This window comes from Ammodytes marinus (assembly GCF_949987685.1).
Source record: "Ammodytes marinus genome assembly, chromosome: 5".
NCBI lineage: Eukaryota > Metazoa > Chordata > Actinopteri > Uranoscopiformes > Ammodytidae > Ammodytes > Ammodytes marinus.
In genome coordinates this window covers 5,006,797-5,029,296 of record NC_137234.1, presented here as the reverse complement: position 1 = coordinate 5,029,296, position 22,500 = coordinate 5,006,797, and the positions used below count along the sequence as shown (strand labels likewise).

Genomic DNA, 22,500 nt, shown 5'->3' with positions numbered 1-22,500 from the left:
AAGACACAGGAGTCATATTCTGAATCATTTCTTTGCACACACTTTTCACTTTTCACTATTTTTACTTTTTCCTCTGGCCTTTTTCTATTTTTTTTTAAGATATTTTTTTTTTCATTTTTATGCTTTATTGACAGTGTAGAGACAGAGTTGAAATGGGGCAGAGAGGGGAGTGACATGCAGAGAACGACCGCGGGCTGGAATCGAACCCGGGTCCGCTGCTGGCCGAGGCCCATGGGGGGGACGCCCTACCAACTGAGCTAAGGGCGCCCCCCCTCTGGCCTTTTTCAATTTGCTTTTAACATATTAACATTCTCCCTTTTAACCAGTAGCTTATAATGAAAACAAAACGTCCTTCTACTACACACAAAGGGGAAAATCACACAACCAAGATTTTCAGAGTATAAAACTTTGACACTCCTCACTTTTTCTCATGTATCTTATATGTTGTTTTGTATTGTATCTTGTGCAGCACTTTGGTCAACTGATGTTGTTTTTTAAATGTGCTATAGAAATACATTTGACTTTTAGGAACAATAATCGGAGTGTGTTTTTGGCCTGACTCTCTTTCAGCTGTTTAGTCAAAATGATGAAGCGTGCGATGACATCATACGAGCGGAAGGTTGGCACAGTTCCATATCGCCCGCGGCTACAGTGTCCACCATAGCAACAGCATGTCCCCTCTTTACAGATGTTACTAACCCCCCCGACACACCTGGTTCTACACAAGTCCGTCAGTGCGTCTTTTAGAGGGTTACATCACGTCTGAGACAATGAATACAACTGTTTGGAAGTTAAAAAATATAATTGTGTGTGTGTGTGTGTGTGTGTGTGTGTGTGTGTGTGTGTGTGTGTGTGTGTGTGTGTGTGTGTGTGTGTGTGTGTGTGTGTGTGTGTGTGTGTGTGTGTGTGTGTGTGTGTGTGTGTGTGTGTGTGTGTGTGAGAAACGGAAAGAAATTAAAGAGACCGCTCCAAATGTTCAGTGTCTCTCGTTTGACTATTTATAGGCATATGTTTGAGTAGAATGAACATTTTGGTTTTATAATATAAACTACTGACAACATTCCTACCAAATAAAAAAAATATTTTGTCATTAAGAGCATTTTCAATAAGTTATGTAGAAATGAAGATTAAAGAAAAATCCAGACTGGTCTCTTCATTTTTTCCAGAGCTGTATGAATACTAAAGTAGATAACTCTTTTTTTAAGTGTGTGTGTGTGTGTGTGCGTCTGTCTCTCTCTCTCTCTCTCTCTCTCTCTCTCTCTCTCTCTCTCTCTCTCTCTCTCTCTCTCTCTCTCTCTCTCTCTCTCTCTGCTTTAGAATAGGAGATAAGCAAGAAAATTAGAATACATTACAGTAATGGAAGTAAAAAAGGCAATACGGAGCCCATCAGATAACACTATGAGACAGATCACTGGTACTCCAATTTGGTTTATTTAAGTCACTCTCTCCCACTGATACACAGACAGCGTTAAGAGCCCTTCAAGGCTTTCCATAAACAGTCTGAGAATAGAATGACACAGCAGAAGAGGGGATGTGGAAATGCATCAATCCAACACACACACACACACACACACACACACACACACACACACACACAGAAACAGACACAGACACACACACACACACACACACACACACACACACACACACACACACAGAAACAGACACACACACACGCACACGCACGTGCCCTGTGAGTGCACTGGATTCTTATTGAATTTTTGGAGAAAGAAAAAGTATATTTAACTTGATGACGTTATGGAAACAGAATGTCAAAAGAAAGAGGATTTTAAAGTAACAACGGTCAAACCGCCAAGACATTTGGGGCCAATCCCATTTCTCATTTTCACCCCCACCCCTACAAATTAACACGCAATTCGGGGAGGGGTAGGGCTAAGGGGAAGGGCGAAGGGGTGAATTGGGATTGAGCCTTGGCCTGTAAATCTGAGTTATTTTGAACAGATACATGTTTTTTATTTACAATGTTTTGACAAAGCTGATTTCTTATCATTAAAGGTGCAGTGTGTAAAAGGAAGTGGCGTTTTTTCAGAACTGGAATATAATATTCATTAGTATGATTTAGCTTCAAAATAAAAGTTGTTGTTTATTTTATGACCTTTAGAATAAGCCTTTCATAGGCACCGCCACGGTTCTACAGTAGCACAGAACGGACACACTTAACGGCCTTATGCGTTTTTATATATAGTGGGTCCTGGGGAAATGCACCTGTTGGAAGACCAAGAAGAAGAAGTACTATAGAATAAATAACTAAATACGTCTTCACCTCATCACTTGATATTGTGGAAAGACGTGAGGCAGTGGTGGATGATGCCATCTTCAGTAACTGTAGCTTCTTGTCCTTGAAGGCCACCGTAGCTTCTGTAAATTCTCCCAAAAGTTATGGTGAATATCAAGGGAGAATTGCAATCTAGATTTTGAACCACTATATTATTCCAAAATAATAATAATAATAATAATAATAATAATAATAATAATAATAATAATAATAATAATAAATAGTTACATTTATAAAGAACTTTACATGGGAGCACAACAGTAGACAAACAAAAGGAAAATGTAAAGTTGAAAACACACCCTGTATTACACACTGCACCTTTAAAACTATTAGAAAATGCTAAAATATCTATCACACGTCTTAAGAGCTGTCTAATAAACAAAATCTTCCGATCAATATATTTTGTGTAAAACATATCTTCACACGGATATGGAATGGGCTCTGTGTTATCTGAGTTAATAACACTTCTCCGTTGGATTCATACCTTCACTGATGGCCTTCCAAAGCCTTGATAAGACCTGTGTGGTCGAGACTGTGTCCACCATTAGATATATGAACAGATACACAGACGTAGCAGCTACATATTGACTGACAGCAAGGTGGGTGTGTGTGTGTGTGTGTGTGTGTGTGTGTGTGTGTGTGTGTGTGTGTGCGTGTGTGTGTGCGTGTGTGTGTGTGCGAATGCCAGCACCATTTCCTGTGATGTATCAGATTGTAATCTTTTGATTTCCGTTTTCATTAGGAGAGTTTCTTTCTAACGCACAGGTAATGGAAGATGGGGGAACTGATAGGATATGTCTCATCCAGATATGGAAATATTGAGTGCAGTGTCATGGTCTGATTATAAGACAGGCTGGAAGCAGGTTCAGTTTAGGTCGGATACAATACAGCTCCGGAAAAAATTAAGAGACCAGTCTGGATTTTTCTTGATTCTTCATCTCTACATTACTTATTGAAAATGCTCTTAAGGACAAAAAATGTATTCGAAATTTGGTAGAAATGTTGTCAGTAGCTTGTGGAATAAAACCAAAATGTTCCTTCTACTCAAACATATGCCTATAAAGAGTAAAACGAGAGACACTGAACATTTGGAGTGGTCTTTTCATATTTTCCGCAGCTATATGGTCATCATCATTAGTGAGTAATACATGCATTTTAGAGATTTTTTTTTCTTTCTTTTTTTTTTCTTCTTTTTTTTAAGATATTTATTTGGGCATTTTTATGCTTTATTGATAGTGTAGAGACAGAGTTGAAATGGGGCAGAGAGGGGAGTGACATGCAGAGGACGACCGCGGGCTGGAATCGAACCCGGGTCCGCTGCTGGCCGAGGCCCATGGGGGGGACGCCCTACCAACTGACCCAACGTTATCTATTTTTAATCCATTATACGTTTTTTATTTCCCTGCAGTCCCAGCACGTTTTGATTTATTTGAAGAAAGAAAAAACACATTGAAATCATCTGTCAGTAAAAATCTGTTTACATTTTAAACATTTACAGAGGCGTGGCTGTGTGTATACAGTATGTACTTATAGGTAGTGGATCGTGAGGAGATATTCACTGATTTCGACAACAAGCGTTCTCCAGAATCACCAACTCCACCTTAAAAGATTTAAAACAACAATTAAGAAAAAAAAACAAGAGCATCAGCTAAAAAAAATCCTCCATTGACCTCCTTCTATTCTTGTAACCTTTTATGAACTCTTTCATTATTGGTCATGAACCGTAAAGACCTTTCCTAAGAAGACACACACAACTGAGTGATGAAAACAGCACACACTCAATCACCCCCACACACACACACACACACACACGCACGCACGCACACACACACACACACACACTGACACACACACACACACACACACACACACACACACACACACGCACACACACACACACACGCACACACTCAATCACCCCTCCATCCACCCCTGTAAGGACACTGTGTAAGGTTTTAAGTAATTTATTAGCTAAAATCAATATCCTCATTCCTACATATGTCCTCATTGGTGTAAAATCACCTCTGCCAATAATCTGAATGATCCTCCTGAGCGGAGAATTACAAATATTAATATTACATTTTATACATTGAGCAGGCAGGTCTTATGGAGGAATCCATGTTGGAAGCGTCATGGTTGGAATGTCGTCAGGTGCATCTTTTAGAATCTAGTATTGTTCTTGTCCTTGAAGGCCACTGTAGCTTCTGTTATTATTCGAAAGGGGTGGGGTTACCCAGGGAGCGTTGCATTCTAGAACTTTCACCACTAGATGCCAATATATTATTATTCAGATATTACACACTGCACCTTTTTAAAGGGACACTGTGTAATATGACATCATCAAGAAAGTTCTATAATGCAACGCTACCTGGGTAACCCCACCCCTTTTGAATAATAACAGAAGCTACAGTGGCCTTCAAGGACAAGAACAATTCTAAACAATGCACCTGATGACATTCCAAAAACATGGATGCCTCCATAAGACCTGCCTGCTCAATGTACAACATGTAATATTAATATTTGTAATTCTCCGCTCAGGAGGATAATTCAGATCATTGACAGAGGTGATTTTACACCAATGAGGACATATTTATGAATGAGGATATTGATTTTAGCTAATAAATTACTTAATTTTACACAGTGCCCCTTTAAAGGACCTGTTGGTGTATACACAATCCATCGGCAAAATGAATTGTCTTGTGCCTGGGATGGGTCGGGGGCATCAATCTGAGTTTACTGTCCTGGTCAGCAGTTAGCTAAGGTTGGTATTGACCTGTTACTGCTGATAAATAACGTTTTAAATGGACTGGCTTTGAGGAGCACTGTAAACTGTTACTGTAAAATCAAGACTGAGTGAGCGCACCAATGCTCCACCCTTATAATCACTCACTACTGCTTTATTTTTATTCATTCGCTTTTAAATGTTTTATTTCTATAATCTTGATGTATGTCATGCCCCTGTACAGCACTTTGAATGGCCTTGTCGTGTCTGAATTGTGCTATAGAAATAAACTTGCCTTGCCCTGCTTTGCCTACTGTATGTGAGATGTGAGTCTATTCACTTTCCATGCAAGAGAAAATTACCCTACGTTCCAAATCACACACTTTTTCTTTTTTTTACTACACTACATACTAAAGTAGAGAAGAGTTTTAGGACCACAGGAGAGAGAGAAAAAAAATCAGATATGGAATTTTTTTTTCCATTATGTCGAGAAATGTCGAGAATAAAGACGAATACTGCAAATTGTAATTGGAGTTAGTGGGGGCATTTATGTATTTTCAGCATACTACAATTGACATTGTGCATGTATTTGGACGTCCTAAATCTTTTTCTGGCATACTGAATTGTAGGGAAGTATGGGGATTGGAACGCAGGGTTAGCCTGACCTGAAGCTATCGTGTGTGTGTGTGTGTGTGTGTGTGTGTGTGTGTGTGTGTGTGTGTGTGTGTGTGTGTGTGTGTGTGTGTGTGTGTGTGTGTGTGTGTGTGTGTGTGTGTGTGTGTGTCTGTGTCTGTGTGTGTGTGTGTGTGTGTGTGTGTGTTCACTTAGACCACCAGCAGATGGCGCCATATTAAATCACAGGCCAATGCTGTTGATTTGAATGAAAGTCACTTCACCCAAATGCAAAAAACAAAAATAGTTTTCTCACCTATCTTAAAAATGCATTTTAGTCATGATTTTATGACCAAAATGTATCATAAATCAGACAAATTACAACATATGAACAAATCCTTCTGAGAGGTTATGGAAAGGTTCGCAGATGTAAGTGCTTTAAGAAGTTGGGCTTTTTGGGTCCACGGTTCAGGTATTTAATTATTTTTCAGAGATAACGGCCGTTAAAGACAAGATTTAGTAAAGAAAAAATAAAGAAATAAATAAAGTACATTTTGGACAATTTATTTATAATAGTATAAAAGCAAAATAGCCACAAAACTCAAAATGGAAGTACCTAAAAAAAACAATGTTTGCCGGCAGTGTCTCCCCTTAATGTTACTTCACACACACACACACACACACACACACACACACACACACACACACACACACACACACACACACACACACACACACACACACACACAGGAACTACACAGCCAAATGTGTTCGTCAGCTACTGTGCAAGTCTGGACCAAAACACGCGGTAAAAGTGTGTGTGTGTGTGTGTGTGTGTGTGTGTGTGTGTGTGGGAGGGAGATGGAGATCATTCTTTCAGTGAGTGTCATACTGTTGGGTTTCCATGTTGCGAATGCCAGCAGCTTGAGGTTCACCGCTCAACCAAGACTTTTCCTTCTTATTCTGCTCCCCAGCAATACATGGGCCCCCGCCAACGCTGGAGTTACACACCACAGACACACCCTTTTGGTACACACACACACACACACACACACACACACACACACACACACACACACACACACACACACACACACATTTGTACGGCTATACTTGTGAGGACACTCATTGACATAATGCATTCCCTGGCCCCTTATACCCTAACCATTGAAAATAAATGCCTAACCTCAACCCTTACACTCACCCTAACCTAAACCTAATTCATACCTGAACCTTAAAACCTAGTGTTAACCCTCAAACAGCTCCTTTAAAGGCCTGTCCCAAAGTGAGAACAAGCCCAAATGTCCTCACTCCTAAGGTCTAAAACTCAAATTGGTTCTCGCAAAAATAGCTGAACAACACACACACACACACACACACACACACGCCCTGTATGACACAACCCATTGGCAACTGCGTCAGAAATGCCCTGAGGTACGGCAAAACACAGTTCCTTCCCCCAAATACTAGACTACAGCGAGTGAGTTGTGAAACTTATTTCTCATAAATAAGTAACAATGAGCTTTTTATAAAACCTTTTTCTAACACAAGTTCACACATGAATTGATCTACATTTTGGTGCATTAACTCGGTGATGTCAACCTGATGAATAAACACAGACGTCAAGCGTTCAGTGTCATCCTAGGATTAAGTACCTGTAGCCAGACAATGAAAACAAGACTGTGTGTGTGTGTGTGTGTGTGTGTGTGTGTGTGTGTGTGTGCGTGTGTGTGTGTGCACAGAGGCGAATAATAGTCCCACGCATTACTGCCCGATAAACCGCCAATTGTTTGTTTTGATCTGTATGTTTTCCGTGAAGTTTAACCAAACAAGATGCAACGTGGTTCTCAAAGGTGCCACAAAGAACTTTTAAATATTTCTGATAACAGTCTTATTTTTCCTCTGATGATCATGTATGAGATGTAACAGCAAACGAGACCATCAGTGCAAAGAATGCTATTTTTATATAGTTTTTCTTAATGCCTTTGTCATGGGTATACGCTCACCCAGGAACAACAGCTTATTATTATGCTGTTAAGTTGCTGAAAATGTTATTTAATTGTAATTCTAAGGCATTTTAAATGACTAATCCCTCTTCAATGATCCTTAAATGAACTGAAAACAGTTGGTGGTGTTCAGTGACAGTTTTTTAGTTTCCATTGGGAGCGTCTGTGGCTCAGTTGGTAGAGCGGGTCGGCCGATGATCAAAGGGTTGGCAGTTCGATCCCCGCCCTGCCACCTGTGTCATGGTTGTTGTGTCCTTGGGCAAGACACTTCACCCACCTTGCCTCGTGTGAATGTCGATAGTTAGCCTGCTATCGGTGTATGAATGTGTGTGTGAATGGTAACGTGGGAATGGGAACAGGTCTCCCTTGCAAAAGAGTCTTCGGTCTCAATGGGATTTACCTGTATAAATAAAGGTTAAAAAAAATAAACGATTTTTATTGATTTTTTTTTTTAAATTTTAACAAACAAATAATCAAAACCCCCGCCCACCCGACACCCCACACAATCCTTGGAAAACACATTTAATAAGTAAGAAAAAAAAAATAAGTACAAGATAAATATGACAAATACAGACATAACCAACAAATGGGGAGAGACCTAAAGTGACAGTTTAAGAGGTCTCTGGTGTGATGTCACTGTAACAGTGTTGTCCTTAGGGAAATCAGGGCGCGTCAGAGTAGAAAGGGTTGATTGATGAATTTGCGAATTATTTGAAATTGGAGTCAAACAGTTTCAATTTTAAAAGTGAATACTATGAACAAGCAATGCACTGCAGCAGACATGTACAGTAAAAAACACACAAACGGGGGCGCTCCGTTGGCGTAGTGGATAGAGCGCGTACCATATTGATTCCGGCCTTCGTTGCAGTGGTCGCAGGTTCAAATCAGACCCGTGGACCTTCACTGCAGGTCATACCCCCCCCCCCCCCCCCCCCCCTCTCTCTCTCTGTCTCCCCATTTCAACTCTGTACTGTCTAATAAAGCTTGAAAATGCCAAAAAAATAATCTTAAAAAAAACACAAGCCTTCCTATTGGTTATAACTTAAAGGAGGAGTCAGTCAGTGCGTTTCCATGGCACAACTAGATTAGATTATCACATATCGAACTAGACACTCGAACGGACCGTGTCACTTGTCTGAGTTTACATGGCCTTTCAGATATCGGATAAATGTCCAATGCATGGCTGTCTCCACTATGCTAGGTGGCGCTGTAGCCCTTTCAACCATGCTTTCAACAAGTGTTGAAAGAGCCACGTCCGGTTCTCTTCCGTCAATAACCCATGGTGTAGCCATGGGTGTAGCCTATCACGCGCAGGCACACAAGCACAGAACGAGAAGTCCGATATGAGATGTCCGATCCCTGTATACATGCAGAGAGAAAGCCGACAACGAACGACTTATCTAAGTGTTCTTATCCGACATCTCTTGTCCGTTATTGTGCCGATTTGTGTGCGAAGTAGATCGGATAAAGGTGTTTACATGCAGTTTAAAAGTCCTGTTGAAGTCTTATTCGTTTAGTTACCCGATTATGAGTCTGCATGTAAACGCACTGAGTGATTCTGGAGAACGCTTGTTGTCAAAATCACTTTTTGGTCAAAATCAGTGAATATCTCCTCACGATCCTCTACCTTTCCATACTGTGTGTGCGCTGAAAATAAAAACAGTGACTGTTAATACACAGCCTAGGCTCTGTAAACGGGCATGTTCCTAGCTACGGTGAGCCCCCTTTCTTTACATGCCGGTTCACAGAGCCTAGGCTGTGTATTAACACCAGATTTCTTTTGTTGCATCGCACACACAGTACTAACATGGTAGTGGATCTTGAGGAGATATTCACTGATTTTGACAACAAGCGTTCTCCAGAATCACAGACCGTGAAAGAAGAGGCGAATGCAGCGAGTGTAAGTACACACACGTTAAACCACGTACAGAGTGATACGTCGAGTTTATCAAATAAGATGTGAAGAGATTCCATTAGATCACTCATCTACCCACTTGAACACACTCGTCTGACTGTCCGTCTAGTTAAAACCTTGTGTGTGTGTGTGTGTGTGTGTGTGTTTGTGTGTGTGTGTGTGTGTGTGTGTGTGTGTGTGCGGAAAGACAAATCCTGTCCTCATTTTAACCTGCCAAACTAAATTTAATCTTAGCAATCATTTTCTTTTATGAGATATTACTGTATTTAGTTATTTAATATTTAGTTTCTCAGCTAAATGTACCGTTGTCAGTGGGTAAATGCTGTGTGTGTGTGTGTGTGTGTGTGTGTGTGTGTGTGTGTGTGTGTGTGTGTGTGTGTGTGTGTGTGTGTGTGTGCTTGGCAGCTCCGTAACCATTAATTGTTCATCCACACTGTGTTATCAGCTTCCAGTCTTCATTCTGACTTGCCCTCCATTCAGGAAGTGGGACAAAGGAATTTCTTGCGCATGCAGGGCCACACTGTGAATCATGGTTAAGACACACACACACACACACACACACACACACACACACACACACACACACACACACACACACACACACACACACACACACACACACACACACACACACACACACACACACACACACACACACACACACACGTTTGTACGGCTATTCTTGTGAGGACACTCATTGACATAATGCATTTCCTAGCCCTTTACCCTAACCTTATCCATCAAAACTAAATGCCTAACCCCAACCCTTACACTAACCCTAACATAAACCTAATTCATACCAGAACCTTAAAACCTAGCGTCAACCCTCAAACAGCTCCTTTAAAGGCCTGTCCCAAAGTGAGAACCGGCCAAAATGTCCTCACTTTCCAAAAATGTCCTCACTCCTAAGGTTTAAGACTCACTTATTAAGTAGTTGTAAAAAGTAACACACACACACACACACACACACACACACACACACACACACACACACACACACACACACACACACACACACACACACACACACACACACACACACACACACACAGAGACACACACGGTTGGTTTAGCCTTTATAACTTATTAGCCCATTATTTCTGGTTGACTGAGCAGCTTTAACATGACTGGCAGTAGTGTGTGAGTCACAGTGGCAGGGTGAGAGTCAGGTGCAGACAGACAGCCCTTCTTTCATGGATCTTCTGTGATCTTTTGTTTGAGTTTGAGACGGGTTTAACAATAACTGATCAGGGGCCTGTTTCAGGTAGCTGGTTTTACATACTCTGGGTTTAATCATACGCTCTGAGTTGGTTAACTCAGAGCGCAGGGTTGATAAGCAACTCTGGGTTTTCGGTTTCAGAACAGTGGATCAGCGTTGGGTTTATCAACTCTGAGCGTGTTCACTCTGGGTGGAGCGTGTGCATAAAAGCCATCGTCAATGGATCGCTGATAACATGATTCACCATGGAAACAGAAGAAACAAATGATTGATCCTCCCACTTCTCCACTTCTCAAAAAAGAAAAAAAGAAATCTCCGCTCCTCCCACTAGAGTTAGAAATATTAACGAATGAGCTTATGGTAGCCTATGGAGAAGAATTAACGGGATATTGTCTCATAACTCTGATCTAATCTCCTCGGCAATTCAGAAAAAAAACAGAGTAAACATTTTTTGTCAAGATAATCATTTCGCTTCCGTATGAGAAGCCATAGTCTATTTTAAAAAGTTACGCATATCAGCTGTAAAGTAATAAAGCTGGCGCGGCACAGCATTGCTTACAGTGCCTAAAGCCTACTGTGCAGTAAACAGAACAGACTGTCGCTTCTTTTAAATGGGGAGTGAAATACATTAACGTCAAGACACATTAGGTGACAGTTTCCATTGAAGAGCCTGATTGATTTATTACCAGATCCATTTTCCTCAAGTGATCACAGTTTAAATTATTATATCATTTTTATATTCATATTAGGCTATTTAACGAGGCTTGTCTGCAGGGGTGGACTGGCCATCTGGCATACCGGGCATCGTCCCGGTGGGCCGGCAGGCATTTTGGGCCGGGCCGGGTCCATTTATAAAAAAAAAAAAAAAAATTAAAAATCTTTTTTTTTTTTTTTTTTTTTTTTTTTTATGGACCCTCGGCTGTGTGACTCGGCCCGGCCCGGCCAAGTCACACAGCCGAGGGCCGAGGGCCCTTCCCTCTCGGGAGTGCCATGGACATATAATTGTGCGTGCAGGCTGTCAACTTCACCTGAAAGTTAAATAAAACTTTGTCCCAGGCCATTACTCATTATGATTGGTTCTAGGCTGGGCCTGGCCCAATCACACACACAGCAGAGGGCCGCCCATTCAGAGGCTGCATTAAATTGTATTATCATGCATTCAACTTCTACTCGGTAATTATGAGCATCTGACGATGGTCAGTTACGTTCAGGGCCGTCGGACTGCGGACAGGCTTGGGGGGCCCAAGGCAGAGGGGGGCTGCACCCAAAAAAATATATATATATATTTTTTTTTTATTCTTTTTTTTACTGGCTCAATATAGGCCCCTGATCTTTGAAGGCCCAGAAAAACGTTATTTAGGGAAAAAAAAAGATTTCATGGGCCTTTCATTCGTCAGTACATTTATGTTATTTTTTAAATAACATTGTTCGGGGCTACGAAGATCAGGGGCCTATATTGGGCCATTAAAAAATACAAACAAAGGAAAAAAATTCCCGAAGCTGACTGGATTTTTTAAACATGTACATTTCTTCTTTCTGCTTTTTGGTCATCTGTGTCTATACATTATTCCAGCAAATAATAGCCTACTAAATAGCTTACATAGGAAACAGTTGATTTATCCTTAGTTTTCTCTTCAAAGTGCACCAGATTGATGAATTTTACTTTAACATTTGAAAAAAAATCTTCCGGGGGAGCATTCCCCCGGACCCCTCTAGAACAGTGGTTCTCAACCGGTGGGGCGCGGACACTCTACCGGGGGGGCGCGAGGGGGATGAAAAAAAAAACTTAACTTTTTTTGATAGGTAGTTGCCAAGTTCATCACACAAACACTCCAATCCACTGATATGAGATCAGTTTGCAATTTTCAAGTACTGAATTAATGGTAGGACTGTGGCCACTAGAACTGGTCTCTGGTCAGCAAAGGTCTTGAAAACAGCATAAGTGTGCTTGTGACATGCGTGCCACCCATGCATGTGTATGGGCACGTGTCCCAGCAGATTTTTTAAATCTGAATAAAAAAATTTAAGTTTGTAGTTAGCAAGTGTAACATGTTCTTAGGGCAGAATTTCATAAATAAAGGTTTATTTTTTTAGCAAGATATTTGGTCAAAAGCTAGTTGTCATCCGTCCCTCTGTCCAGTTGTTAGGCATCTGGCTGCTAGCAAGTTATGTTGTTTTGCTAATTTTACTATTCATCTGAACTGAAATGAATATTGACTTTTTCCTTTATTATCTTCGCCAGAATGCACCAGAATGCTTAGATTACATGTTAAAAACACAAAAAAATCTTCTGGGGGGGGGATGCCCCCAGACCCCCCTTCAGGGGTTTAGTTTTCTGACAAACATTACAATGGATACTAACATTATTTGGGCATTTGGGATTATAAATCATCTTTGAATTGGTTACAGCATATCACATGCTATTAATTCAGGGGTGCGATGGCCACCCCACTCTAGCTCTGTGGCCCACCTTGGCCACCCCCAGTCAAAATTTCCTGGAATCGCCACTGAGACACACACAACTCCGCGTTCAGGCTGCACAGCACATTAATCGCAGGTAGCATTTTGAGCTAAATCTGGCCACTTTCCAAATCCAAGACTCAATAGTTGAAACATTCTCTGAACTGGGTTGTCAGACAGCAGTGTTTCCCATTGATCATAGACTTTGTTTTGTGAAGCTTTTTCATAACAGGTATACCTATTGTAGAATGTATTCTGTGTATGTTCTATTTAGGCTACTATTTTCTTCTCTTCTAAGGAGATTTAAAAAAAAAACATTTCCTCAGTGTCACATAAAAGTGCACCAGAATTTAACGTTAAATTATAAGAAATTTCCGGACCCCAACCCTAAACCCAACTCAAAGGTGCACCACTGGCCTAGCCCTTGTGATAATAACAATAATAGAGTATCTATCTATCTATCTATCTATCTATCTATCTATCTATCTATCTATCTATCTATCTATCTATCTATCTATCTATCTATCTATCTATCTATCTATCTATCTATCTATCTATCTATCTATCTGTGTAGGGTGGTGTGTGTGTGTGTGGGGGGGGGGGGACGGGGGGGGGGGGTTGTCAGGGTCGGTGGGGGGGCCCAACTGCAATGACCCAGCTTTGGGGGGGCCCAGCTTGCAGAAGGTTGAGAACCCCTGCTCTAGAAGGTCCAGGGTCCACGACACAGTCTCTCAAATTCCTGTGAGAAACACTGTGTGTGTGCATGGTTATTAAGAGTCATTAGACCAGGGGTTGTGTTCAAGTACGCGTAATGATTTGGTCATTCATCAATAGAAACATTGTGTTGTTATCTGGCTCAGAGAGTGACCAGTCACTCATACGTTTTGGACTATAGACAAACATAGCTTTTACATGTTTGTATTGTAAGACCGCCTCTCAGAGGGCCCATCAGGACTTCCTGTATAGGGGCCCAGAATTTGGAGCAACGCCCCTGCCTCCACATATCGTATAAATAATCATGGTGGGCTGCCTTGGCCAAAAATGCCAGGGCTGAATTTTTGTCCCAGTCCACCCCTGCTTGTCTGTGACTTTAGGATCGCACAAGTGAACTACAACGATCGCGTGCAGCCGCAGCGTTACATGAATCCACCTGACATAAATCTGTTCAGTGGCACAGACGTTAAAAAACATACAATAGGCTACAAATAGGTTTATTAATCTGAATGTAGAGCATGTCACGATGTGTAAGGTGGCCGCCTATGAACGGACCGAGGGCTGAGAACAAGACTGATCAGATAAATGATTTGTCAAACGTAAAATCATCAGGAAATGATAAAAACATCCCGATGGAGATTTCTATAGAGTGATTTTGCTTCAAACTGTACAGGGACGCGTGTGACAGTGACACTCTTTCTTCAGTCGGAGCTGCAGCGTAAAGTGAAAACAAACTCGGGTAGGTCTAACCACCTATCCAGCAGGTTAGACCCACGGCGTATGTTGCCGCAGTAACTGACTCTCGGTTGCATTGAACCTGCTACCTGAAACGGAAAACCCAGAGTTTCCACCAACTCAGAGCGAACAAACTCCGGGTTGCCTCAAAACCAGCTACCTGAAACAGGCCCCAGGTGGGAAACAAAACCAGGTTGTGTATTGTCAGGTATTCTGGAATTAACACCAAATAAAACATCTATGTAGTTGTAACATCAATGTGTTATCTTAGTTATATATTAATATAAGTTATGCATTATATATTGTAGAGTCACATACAACTTTTGACAAACTGTCTAATTTTTCCCTCTGATAATCATAAATTACATGTAACAGCATACGAGACCATCAGTGCAAAGAATGCTATTTTTATATAGTTTTTCTTAATGCCTTTGTCATGGGCTCACCCAGGAACAACAGCTGGTGTAGTAAAAACACTACCGCTTTTGTCCAAATGGGGCGCTAACAAAAACTAAAGTTCCTCGGAGCCCCTTCTTTAGGCATTTAAACCTGTGGACAGTGCATAGTGTTACCACTACAGCTGTTGTTCCTGGGTGAACATACCCATGACAAAGGCATAAAGAAAAATTATATAAAAATATAATTCTTTGCACTGATGGTCTCGTTTGCTGTTACATGTCATTCATTATCATCAAAGGACACATGAGACTGTTTCAGAGATATTCAAAAGTTCCTCGTAGCACCTTTAAAGTTACCTTGGCAACCTCCAACAGCAATTTTTTTTACTTATTTCTAACTATTTACTCAGTTTTTTCCAACCCTGCTTCGCTACCTGTCCCGATAATGTGCCCCATAAAACAAAGGAATACAATACAGGAATTAAAAAGACATTCCTCTCATTCTATTAAACACATATTTTCCTCTTACAATAACGTTGTCTGAAAACTACAGTTACTTTTAAAACAGTTTTATAAGTTTTCCAACTACCTGTCGCTCACCTAAAGCGCACAGAGCTTCAGTAGCACCTGGATGGGTCCCAGGATTCGCTTTAGTAGGAGGAGCTTTCACGCGCCACGAGAGAGAGAGAGAGAGAGAGAGAGAGAGAGAGAGAGAGAGAGACAGAGAGAGAGACATAGAGAGAGAGAGAGAGAGAGAGAGAGAGAGAGAGAGAGAGAAGAGAGAGAGAGAGTGTGTGTGAGTGTGAGAGCGCCAACAGCAGCAGTAGCGTGTGTGTATGTGTGTGTGCTGCTGGATACACTCAGTCAGATAGATATATCCAGTGTGGAGGGACTCACTGGTTACAACTATAGAACCAGCGAACTTGAATTTAACTTCTCCTGGGAAAAGAGACAAAGTTATATTGAGAACAGTGGACGTTTGTTTTTTTCTTCTTACGGACACGCGAAAAGGAAAAATCTACAGCGAATATAGTTTGGAGCTGATGAGAAAGTTAAGAAATCCCGCTCGTGGATAGACCATCGGAATATGATTTGATTCAAAGGAAACGTACAACACTGTGGCTCGCTAACAGGTGAGTGAGTGAGTCCGTCTTCAAATAGTTCTACATTTAAGAGTGTGTGACTGAAGAATGAGCTACACAAACGTTCAAAACTAGAATGTTTTAATTGGAATATTTCACTTTTCGGAGTCTGTAAATGCTAAGAGGAGCTGCAGATTCAGGTGGTGATTCTCTGTAGATTCGTCATATTGTCATTTGAAACATTTGTATTATACGAATATTGGTGCTATAAGAGAGAGAGAGCGCCTATTTTATCCACTATGCATTTTATAAATATAGAAAATATTGCACGGAATATGATTTTTGGTGCGTAAAAACATCTCCTGACTCTCATCTTTGCTAGGACATCCCAACCTGTTTAGAAATGTTGTTTTTTTGCTTTCTGGCTTCTGACATAAAAAAAAAACTTCCCCAGTAGCTGCCCAGTCATGTTTTCTGAGCCCTCTTTCACACTGAGTCACTTTCCTCCTTAAAATGAAAATATTTTCGCTGTTTTCCAGAGTAGCCTTTTGTCCTTTTTTTTTTATTTTTAAAAACAGCCGTTGTTCAGGGGGCAGCGCGTGTCATTGTGTTCGCTGCAGGTGCGCTAAGTGCCCCCGTGTTACTCATAGTATTGGTCAAAACAAGACGATATTCTCATGTCACCATTTATTTTATTACATTAAATTAGATTTAAGACTATTTTGTATTCTAGAACACAATGATAACGTGTGTTTCAGATTATAAATTTAACTTTTTTTTTTTTTTTTTTTTTTACTATATCAATGTAATTGTCCTACAGTGTCCTACAAGGCGCTTACTGTATATTGTATTTTGGCATAAAAAATTACTCATGTGTTGTGCCCGGAAAACTTAGGAGAGGAGATGCCTTACAGCTACGCACCTGTTTGGTCTGTGTGTGTCTGTCTTTAAATATTCTCCGGTGAAACGAAAACTAATTATCTGTTAACTGTGAGACTTCAGTCATAAATCAGTCAAAATGTGCGCACGCGTTATCCTACTGAGTCTATGCATTAGGGTCTAAAGGGAGGGGGCATTATATCACGGACTGTTAATCCCACTCAGGCAAATTACTAGGCAAGGCGCAATGTTATGATGCAATAAATAAGAAAAAGTATGTCCCAAGCGTAGCCTACACTCTAACTAGATTATTTTTATCGTCAGATGTAGTAGGCCTATGTAGAATAGAAAGAAAGAGTATGCGATTCGGAACGCAGGGCATAGCCTACTGTATGTTTGTGATTTTGGCATATATAGGCTATAAATAAAAACTGATTTGACTCAATGCATTTCTGTGGTGCATGAGTTTGTAAACCAAACCCTGCGCCACTGGATGTTATTGCCTTGTTTTGGTTTACATCTGGCTATCATGTTGAAACCACATCCAGACCGGAGCGCATGCAAATGTCCATTTTGCAAATTCTCTGGTGTTTTTCCCCTCCAAACACACACACACACACACACACACACACACACACACACACACACACACACACACACACACACACACACACACACACACACACACACACACACACACACACACACACACACACACACACGCACGCACACACACACACGCACACACGCACACACACACACACACACACACACACACACACACACACACACACACACACACACACACACACACACACACACCATCTCCCTCCCTCCCACTAAAAGCGTCTCCCAGTGGAATACCATTTAGTTCGCCGGGGATATTTATCATTTCGCGGGATGGTCCCCCTCTTGCCTTGTCTACTCCCACCAGCGGCCTCCTTTGTTTTAATTAGGTTGCATTTCGTGTGTTCGTGTGCGTGTGTGTGTGTGTGTGTTCGTGTGCGTGTGTGTGCGCGTGCGTGCGTGTGTGTGTGATCCCCTGAGCCCTTCTCGCTGTCTAAACTTAGGCTGCTTGTTGGTTGCGTTCGTTGCAGTCAGAGCGGGCTGCATGCTCTGCGGGTGATTCACTTGCACTGTGGTCGCTAGAGAACAGAGTATAGGCTATAGCACCATAGAGAAGTAATGCATTTGACGACGATTATCTGGTGGCTTGGTCTAATATATATATGTGTGTGTGTGTGTGTGTGTGTGTGTGTGTGTGTGTGTGTGTGTGTGTGTGTGTGTGTGTGTGTGTGTGTGTGTTGGGGAGGGTTCTACACACTTAATTGGAGCTGATTTCAAATATTTGTAGTGTTTTGTTAGACACTGAATCTTATTTTAAACAATAACATAAGCGGTCAAATTGCAAAAATGTCTTAGCTTCAACCATGGCAATCAAGGCGAATAACTTGTTGTCCAGAAAGTGATTTTGTGTGTATGTGTGTGTGTGTGTGTGTGTGTGTGTGTGCGTGTGTGTGTGTGTGTGTGTGTGTGTGTGTGTGTGTGTGTGAGATCATGATGTGGTCTCTTGCTGTGGTCTCTTGAGTACAATCAAAGCACCAGAGAAGCAGTGCAGGGCTCACCCAGGTCTCACCGCTATATAGCTGGCTGGTCTATGGGGCTGTGTGTGTGTGTGTGTGTGTGTGTGTGTGTGTGTGTGTGTGTGTGTGTGTGTGTGTGTGTGTGTGTGTGTGTGTGTGTGTGTGATAGGGCTTGTAGAGTCAGAATTAGAGGCATGGTTGATGATTATGAGGCAGATATTGAAAAGCATTGTGTTACTATAAAGCCTCTAGTCAATGCAGTTTGAATGGGTTTCACTGTCTGTGGTGAAGTGAGAAAGCCCTGGTTCTATCCTCTAACTGACTGACACATTCACATTTGGGTCTGAAAAGGGACAGCTCTGGAAAAAATTAAGAGACCACTCCAAATGTTCAGTGTCTCTGGTTTTACTATTTCTAGGCATATGTTTGAGTAGAATGATCATTTTGGTTTTATAATATAAACTACTGACAACATTTCTACCAAATTCACAATACATTACTTGTCATTAAGAGCATTTTGAATAAGTTATGTAGAGATGAAGATTGAAGAAAAATCCACACTGGTCTCTTAATTTTTCCCCGGAGCTGTATGTCGATGTCCAGATTGTGTTCTACTCAGTGTTGCGTATTAAAGGTGGAGTCAGTGATTCTAGAGAACGCTTGTTGTCAAAGTCACATTTTGTATAAAATCCAAACATTTCTGTGTGTGCACTGAAGAAGAGTGATATCCATTGCTAATACACAGCCCATAGGCTCTGTAGTCTGTACACTCGCATGTAAACAAAGGGACCCACATGTAACTTGTCTATTTACAGAGCCTAGGCTGTGTATTAACACTGGATTTTTTTTCTTCAGCACACACACACAGTAGGCCTACAGACAGGTAGCAGATTGTGAGGAGAAATTTGTCTGTCTGTCTGTCTGTCTGTCTGTCTGTCTGTCTGTCTGTCTGTCTGTCTGTCTGTGTGTTCAAATGTTTCTCCAACTCATCCCTCATATATCTTTCTCTTTGTGCCTTCCACAGGATGGCTCTCTGCCTGCTCTCACTGCTGCTGCTCGGGGTCGCGTGCTCCGGCGCGACGGGCCAAATGTGTGACAGACCCCCAACCGCCGCCAGCAGCAAACTCAACCTCTCCGTGTCCTACCACCTGCCCACCTTCACCGCAGACTTCCCAATCCAAAACATGGTCACCCTGGACGGTATCATCTACGTTGGGGCCGTGAACCGAATCTACGCCTTGTCCCCAAACCTCACGAAGTTATCAGAATACCACACTGGGCCCCTCTTCGCCAATGAGACTTGCGGATGGAAATCGACTGGTGAAAGCGATAGCAATGGTAGAATTGACAACCATAACCTTGCCTTGGTGGTTGAGACCATGTACGACAAAGGGTTATACAGCTGTGGATCGGCGGACAATGGCTTTTGCAGACGTCACGTTTTGGATGACGACAGGCCCAAAACTGTCGACGAAGATGTGTATTGCTTTGGCGATAAGGTGAGAAAAGGCGAAGGACACCCCAACGTAGTTGTGAGCACTTCTTCAGCCTCCCAGGTGCTAAACGTGGAGAGCAACGTCATCAAATTTTTCGTGGGGAATTCCGAGATCCCCGGTGTCGGCGCGGGGAATTTATCGAGCAGTCCGACGCACCCTCACACCCTCTCCCTGCGCAAGATGAAAACCAGCCAAGACGGTTTCACGTTCTTCTCGAATCAATCCTTCATGGACTTAATTCCACCTCTACGCGGAAGCTACTACCTGAAATACGTCTACTCCTTCCACAGAGGACCTTTCACGTACTTTCTAACAGTGCAACAAGTCAACAAAGACTCCCAAGAGTACCACACGCGAATCGTCCGAATGTGCTCCTCCGATCTCGACATACGCCGATACATCGAGATGCCCCTCGAATGCATAAGCACCGACAAGAGGCGGCGAAAACGTTCCGCGGAGTACAAAGTCTTCAACCTAATCCAGGCTGCGCACGTCACCAAAGTGGGCAATGACGTCGAGCTACAGAAGCAGCTGAGGGTGGAGGAAGGGGATGACGTACTTTTCGCGGCGTTCGCTAGAGGGAAACCGAATTCTCCGGAGCCGACCCCCAACTCGGCCGTCTGCGTCATGTCCCTCAAAAACATCAACGAGATGTTTCAGCTCTACATGCAGAAGTGCCACACCGTAGACCCCTACCACTTCACCGGCTCTGACAAGAGGTCCTGCTACAATGTGGTAAGACATTCTAGGGTTGGGGGTGTGTGGGGAGGGTGTGTGTGTGTGTGTGTGTGTGTGTGTGTGTGTGTGTGTGTGTGTGTGTGTGTGTGTAGGACATGGGTTATAGCTATTGTAGAACACCCTCTCTGCTTTGCATTGGTATTTTTCTTTGGAGGGAAATGCAAATGTTACACTTTTCTCAACGGCCAAACATAAGCACAAATAAGTTGTAAGCCCTTGTCTTTTATTTAAAGGTGCACTGTGTAGTTTTCAGAGGAGGGGGACGTGTTAACATTCACAGAGCCTGCAGTTAGTATACAAAACATCTTTTTCATGTCATTTCTACATGTAATTTTTGCTGTATTGAATAATTCTATCATAAATCAAACACTAGCTTTTTAACTTTCCAAGAAAGTTACAGGGATCCAATTTTCCTGTGAGTAAAGTTTGTTGATTCAGTTATGAGAATATATCATAGAAAAAAGTTTAATAACAGTCTCATTCTCTCAGTCAAGTTTGAACGTCATCACGATGTGTTTTTACGACCTTGATTCAGACACATTAAATGATTCAGTCATCAGTAGTATACGCTTGGTTTGTTTTCTATCTGTAAGAGTTACACTCCTTTGGCTGTGGAGTCACTGGAGGCAGGTTTGCTTTGTTGGCTGACGAGACGGTTCTTAGTAACTGGGTGGTCTCATTCACAGACAGACAGACAGACAGACAGACAGACAGACAGACAGACAGACAGACAGACAGACAGACAGACAGTGTCTAGTGGATGTCCTTGTGTCATTGTTATGAAGTGTCCTTGAGCAAGACACTGAAGCATGACCTGCCTCTTGCCTCTTGCCTTGTCGTTGACCATTGACTCCTCTAGTGGGGGAGAGTCTGCCTCAGAGGAGCAAGTGAAGACGAAAAATCTTGAAAAGCTCTACTAACGTCCTACTCATACTAAAAGCCCTACTAACGTCCTACTCATACTAAAAGCCCTACTAACGTCCTACTCGTACTAAAAGCCCTACTAATGTCCTACTCATACTAAAAGCCCTACTAACGTCCTACTCATACTAAAAGCCCTACTAACGTCCTACTCATACTAAAAGCCCTACTAACGTCCTACTCATTCTCAAATTTAGGTTTGATGACTAGAAAGTGGAGAATAATTAGAATTTGTCCAACTTTTGGCTTTGAAATTGAATTTTGTCTCTTTACTGCAGCACATTGGATTTCAATTGAAACGATAAATTTTATAGTTAAAGGGTCGACTACTATCAGCTTTAATTTGAGGCTGTTATTCATCAATAAATAGTTTAAATGTAAATGTACTTTATTTATATAGCCCTTTACAACAGTCCTTTCGGTGTACCAGAGTGCTTTACAGGATTTTGTTAAAATCCCATAAGATTTTAAAGGGACACTGTGTAACATTTTAAGTAATTTATTAGCTAAAATCAATATCCTCATTCCTACATATGTCCTCATTGGTGTAAAATCACCTCTGCCAATAATCTGAATTATCCTCCTGAGCGGAGAATTACAAATATTAATATTACATGTTGTACATTGAGCAGGCAGGTCTTATGGAGGCATCCATGTTTTTGGAATGTCATCAGGTGCATTGTTTAGAATTTAGAATTGTTCTTGTCCTTGAAGGCCACTGTAT

General features: G+C 41.7%; 1 protein-coding gene across 1 annotated transcript in view; it reads left to right on the top strand.

Annotated features, from left to right (window-relative positions):
- Nucleotides 1-15,954: 15,954 nt before the first annotated feature.
- The window catches only part of met (MET proto-oncogene, receptor tyrosine kinase), a 120,128-nt gene continuing 113,582 nt past the window's right edge, over nucleotides 15,955-22,500 (top strand). The window contains exons 1-2 of the mRNA XM_080027924.1: nucleotides 15,955-16,210; nucleotides 19,646-20,852. Coding sequence (XP_079884050.1) covers nucleotides 19,647-20,852 — 1,206 coding nt within the window. The 5' untranslated portion in view covers nucleotides 15,955-16,210; nucleotide 19,646. The remainder of the gene's footprint in view (nucleotides 16,211-19,645; nucleotides 20,853-22,500) is intronic.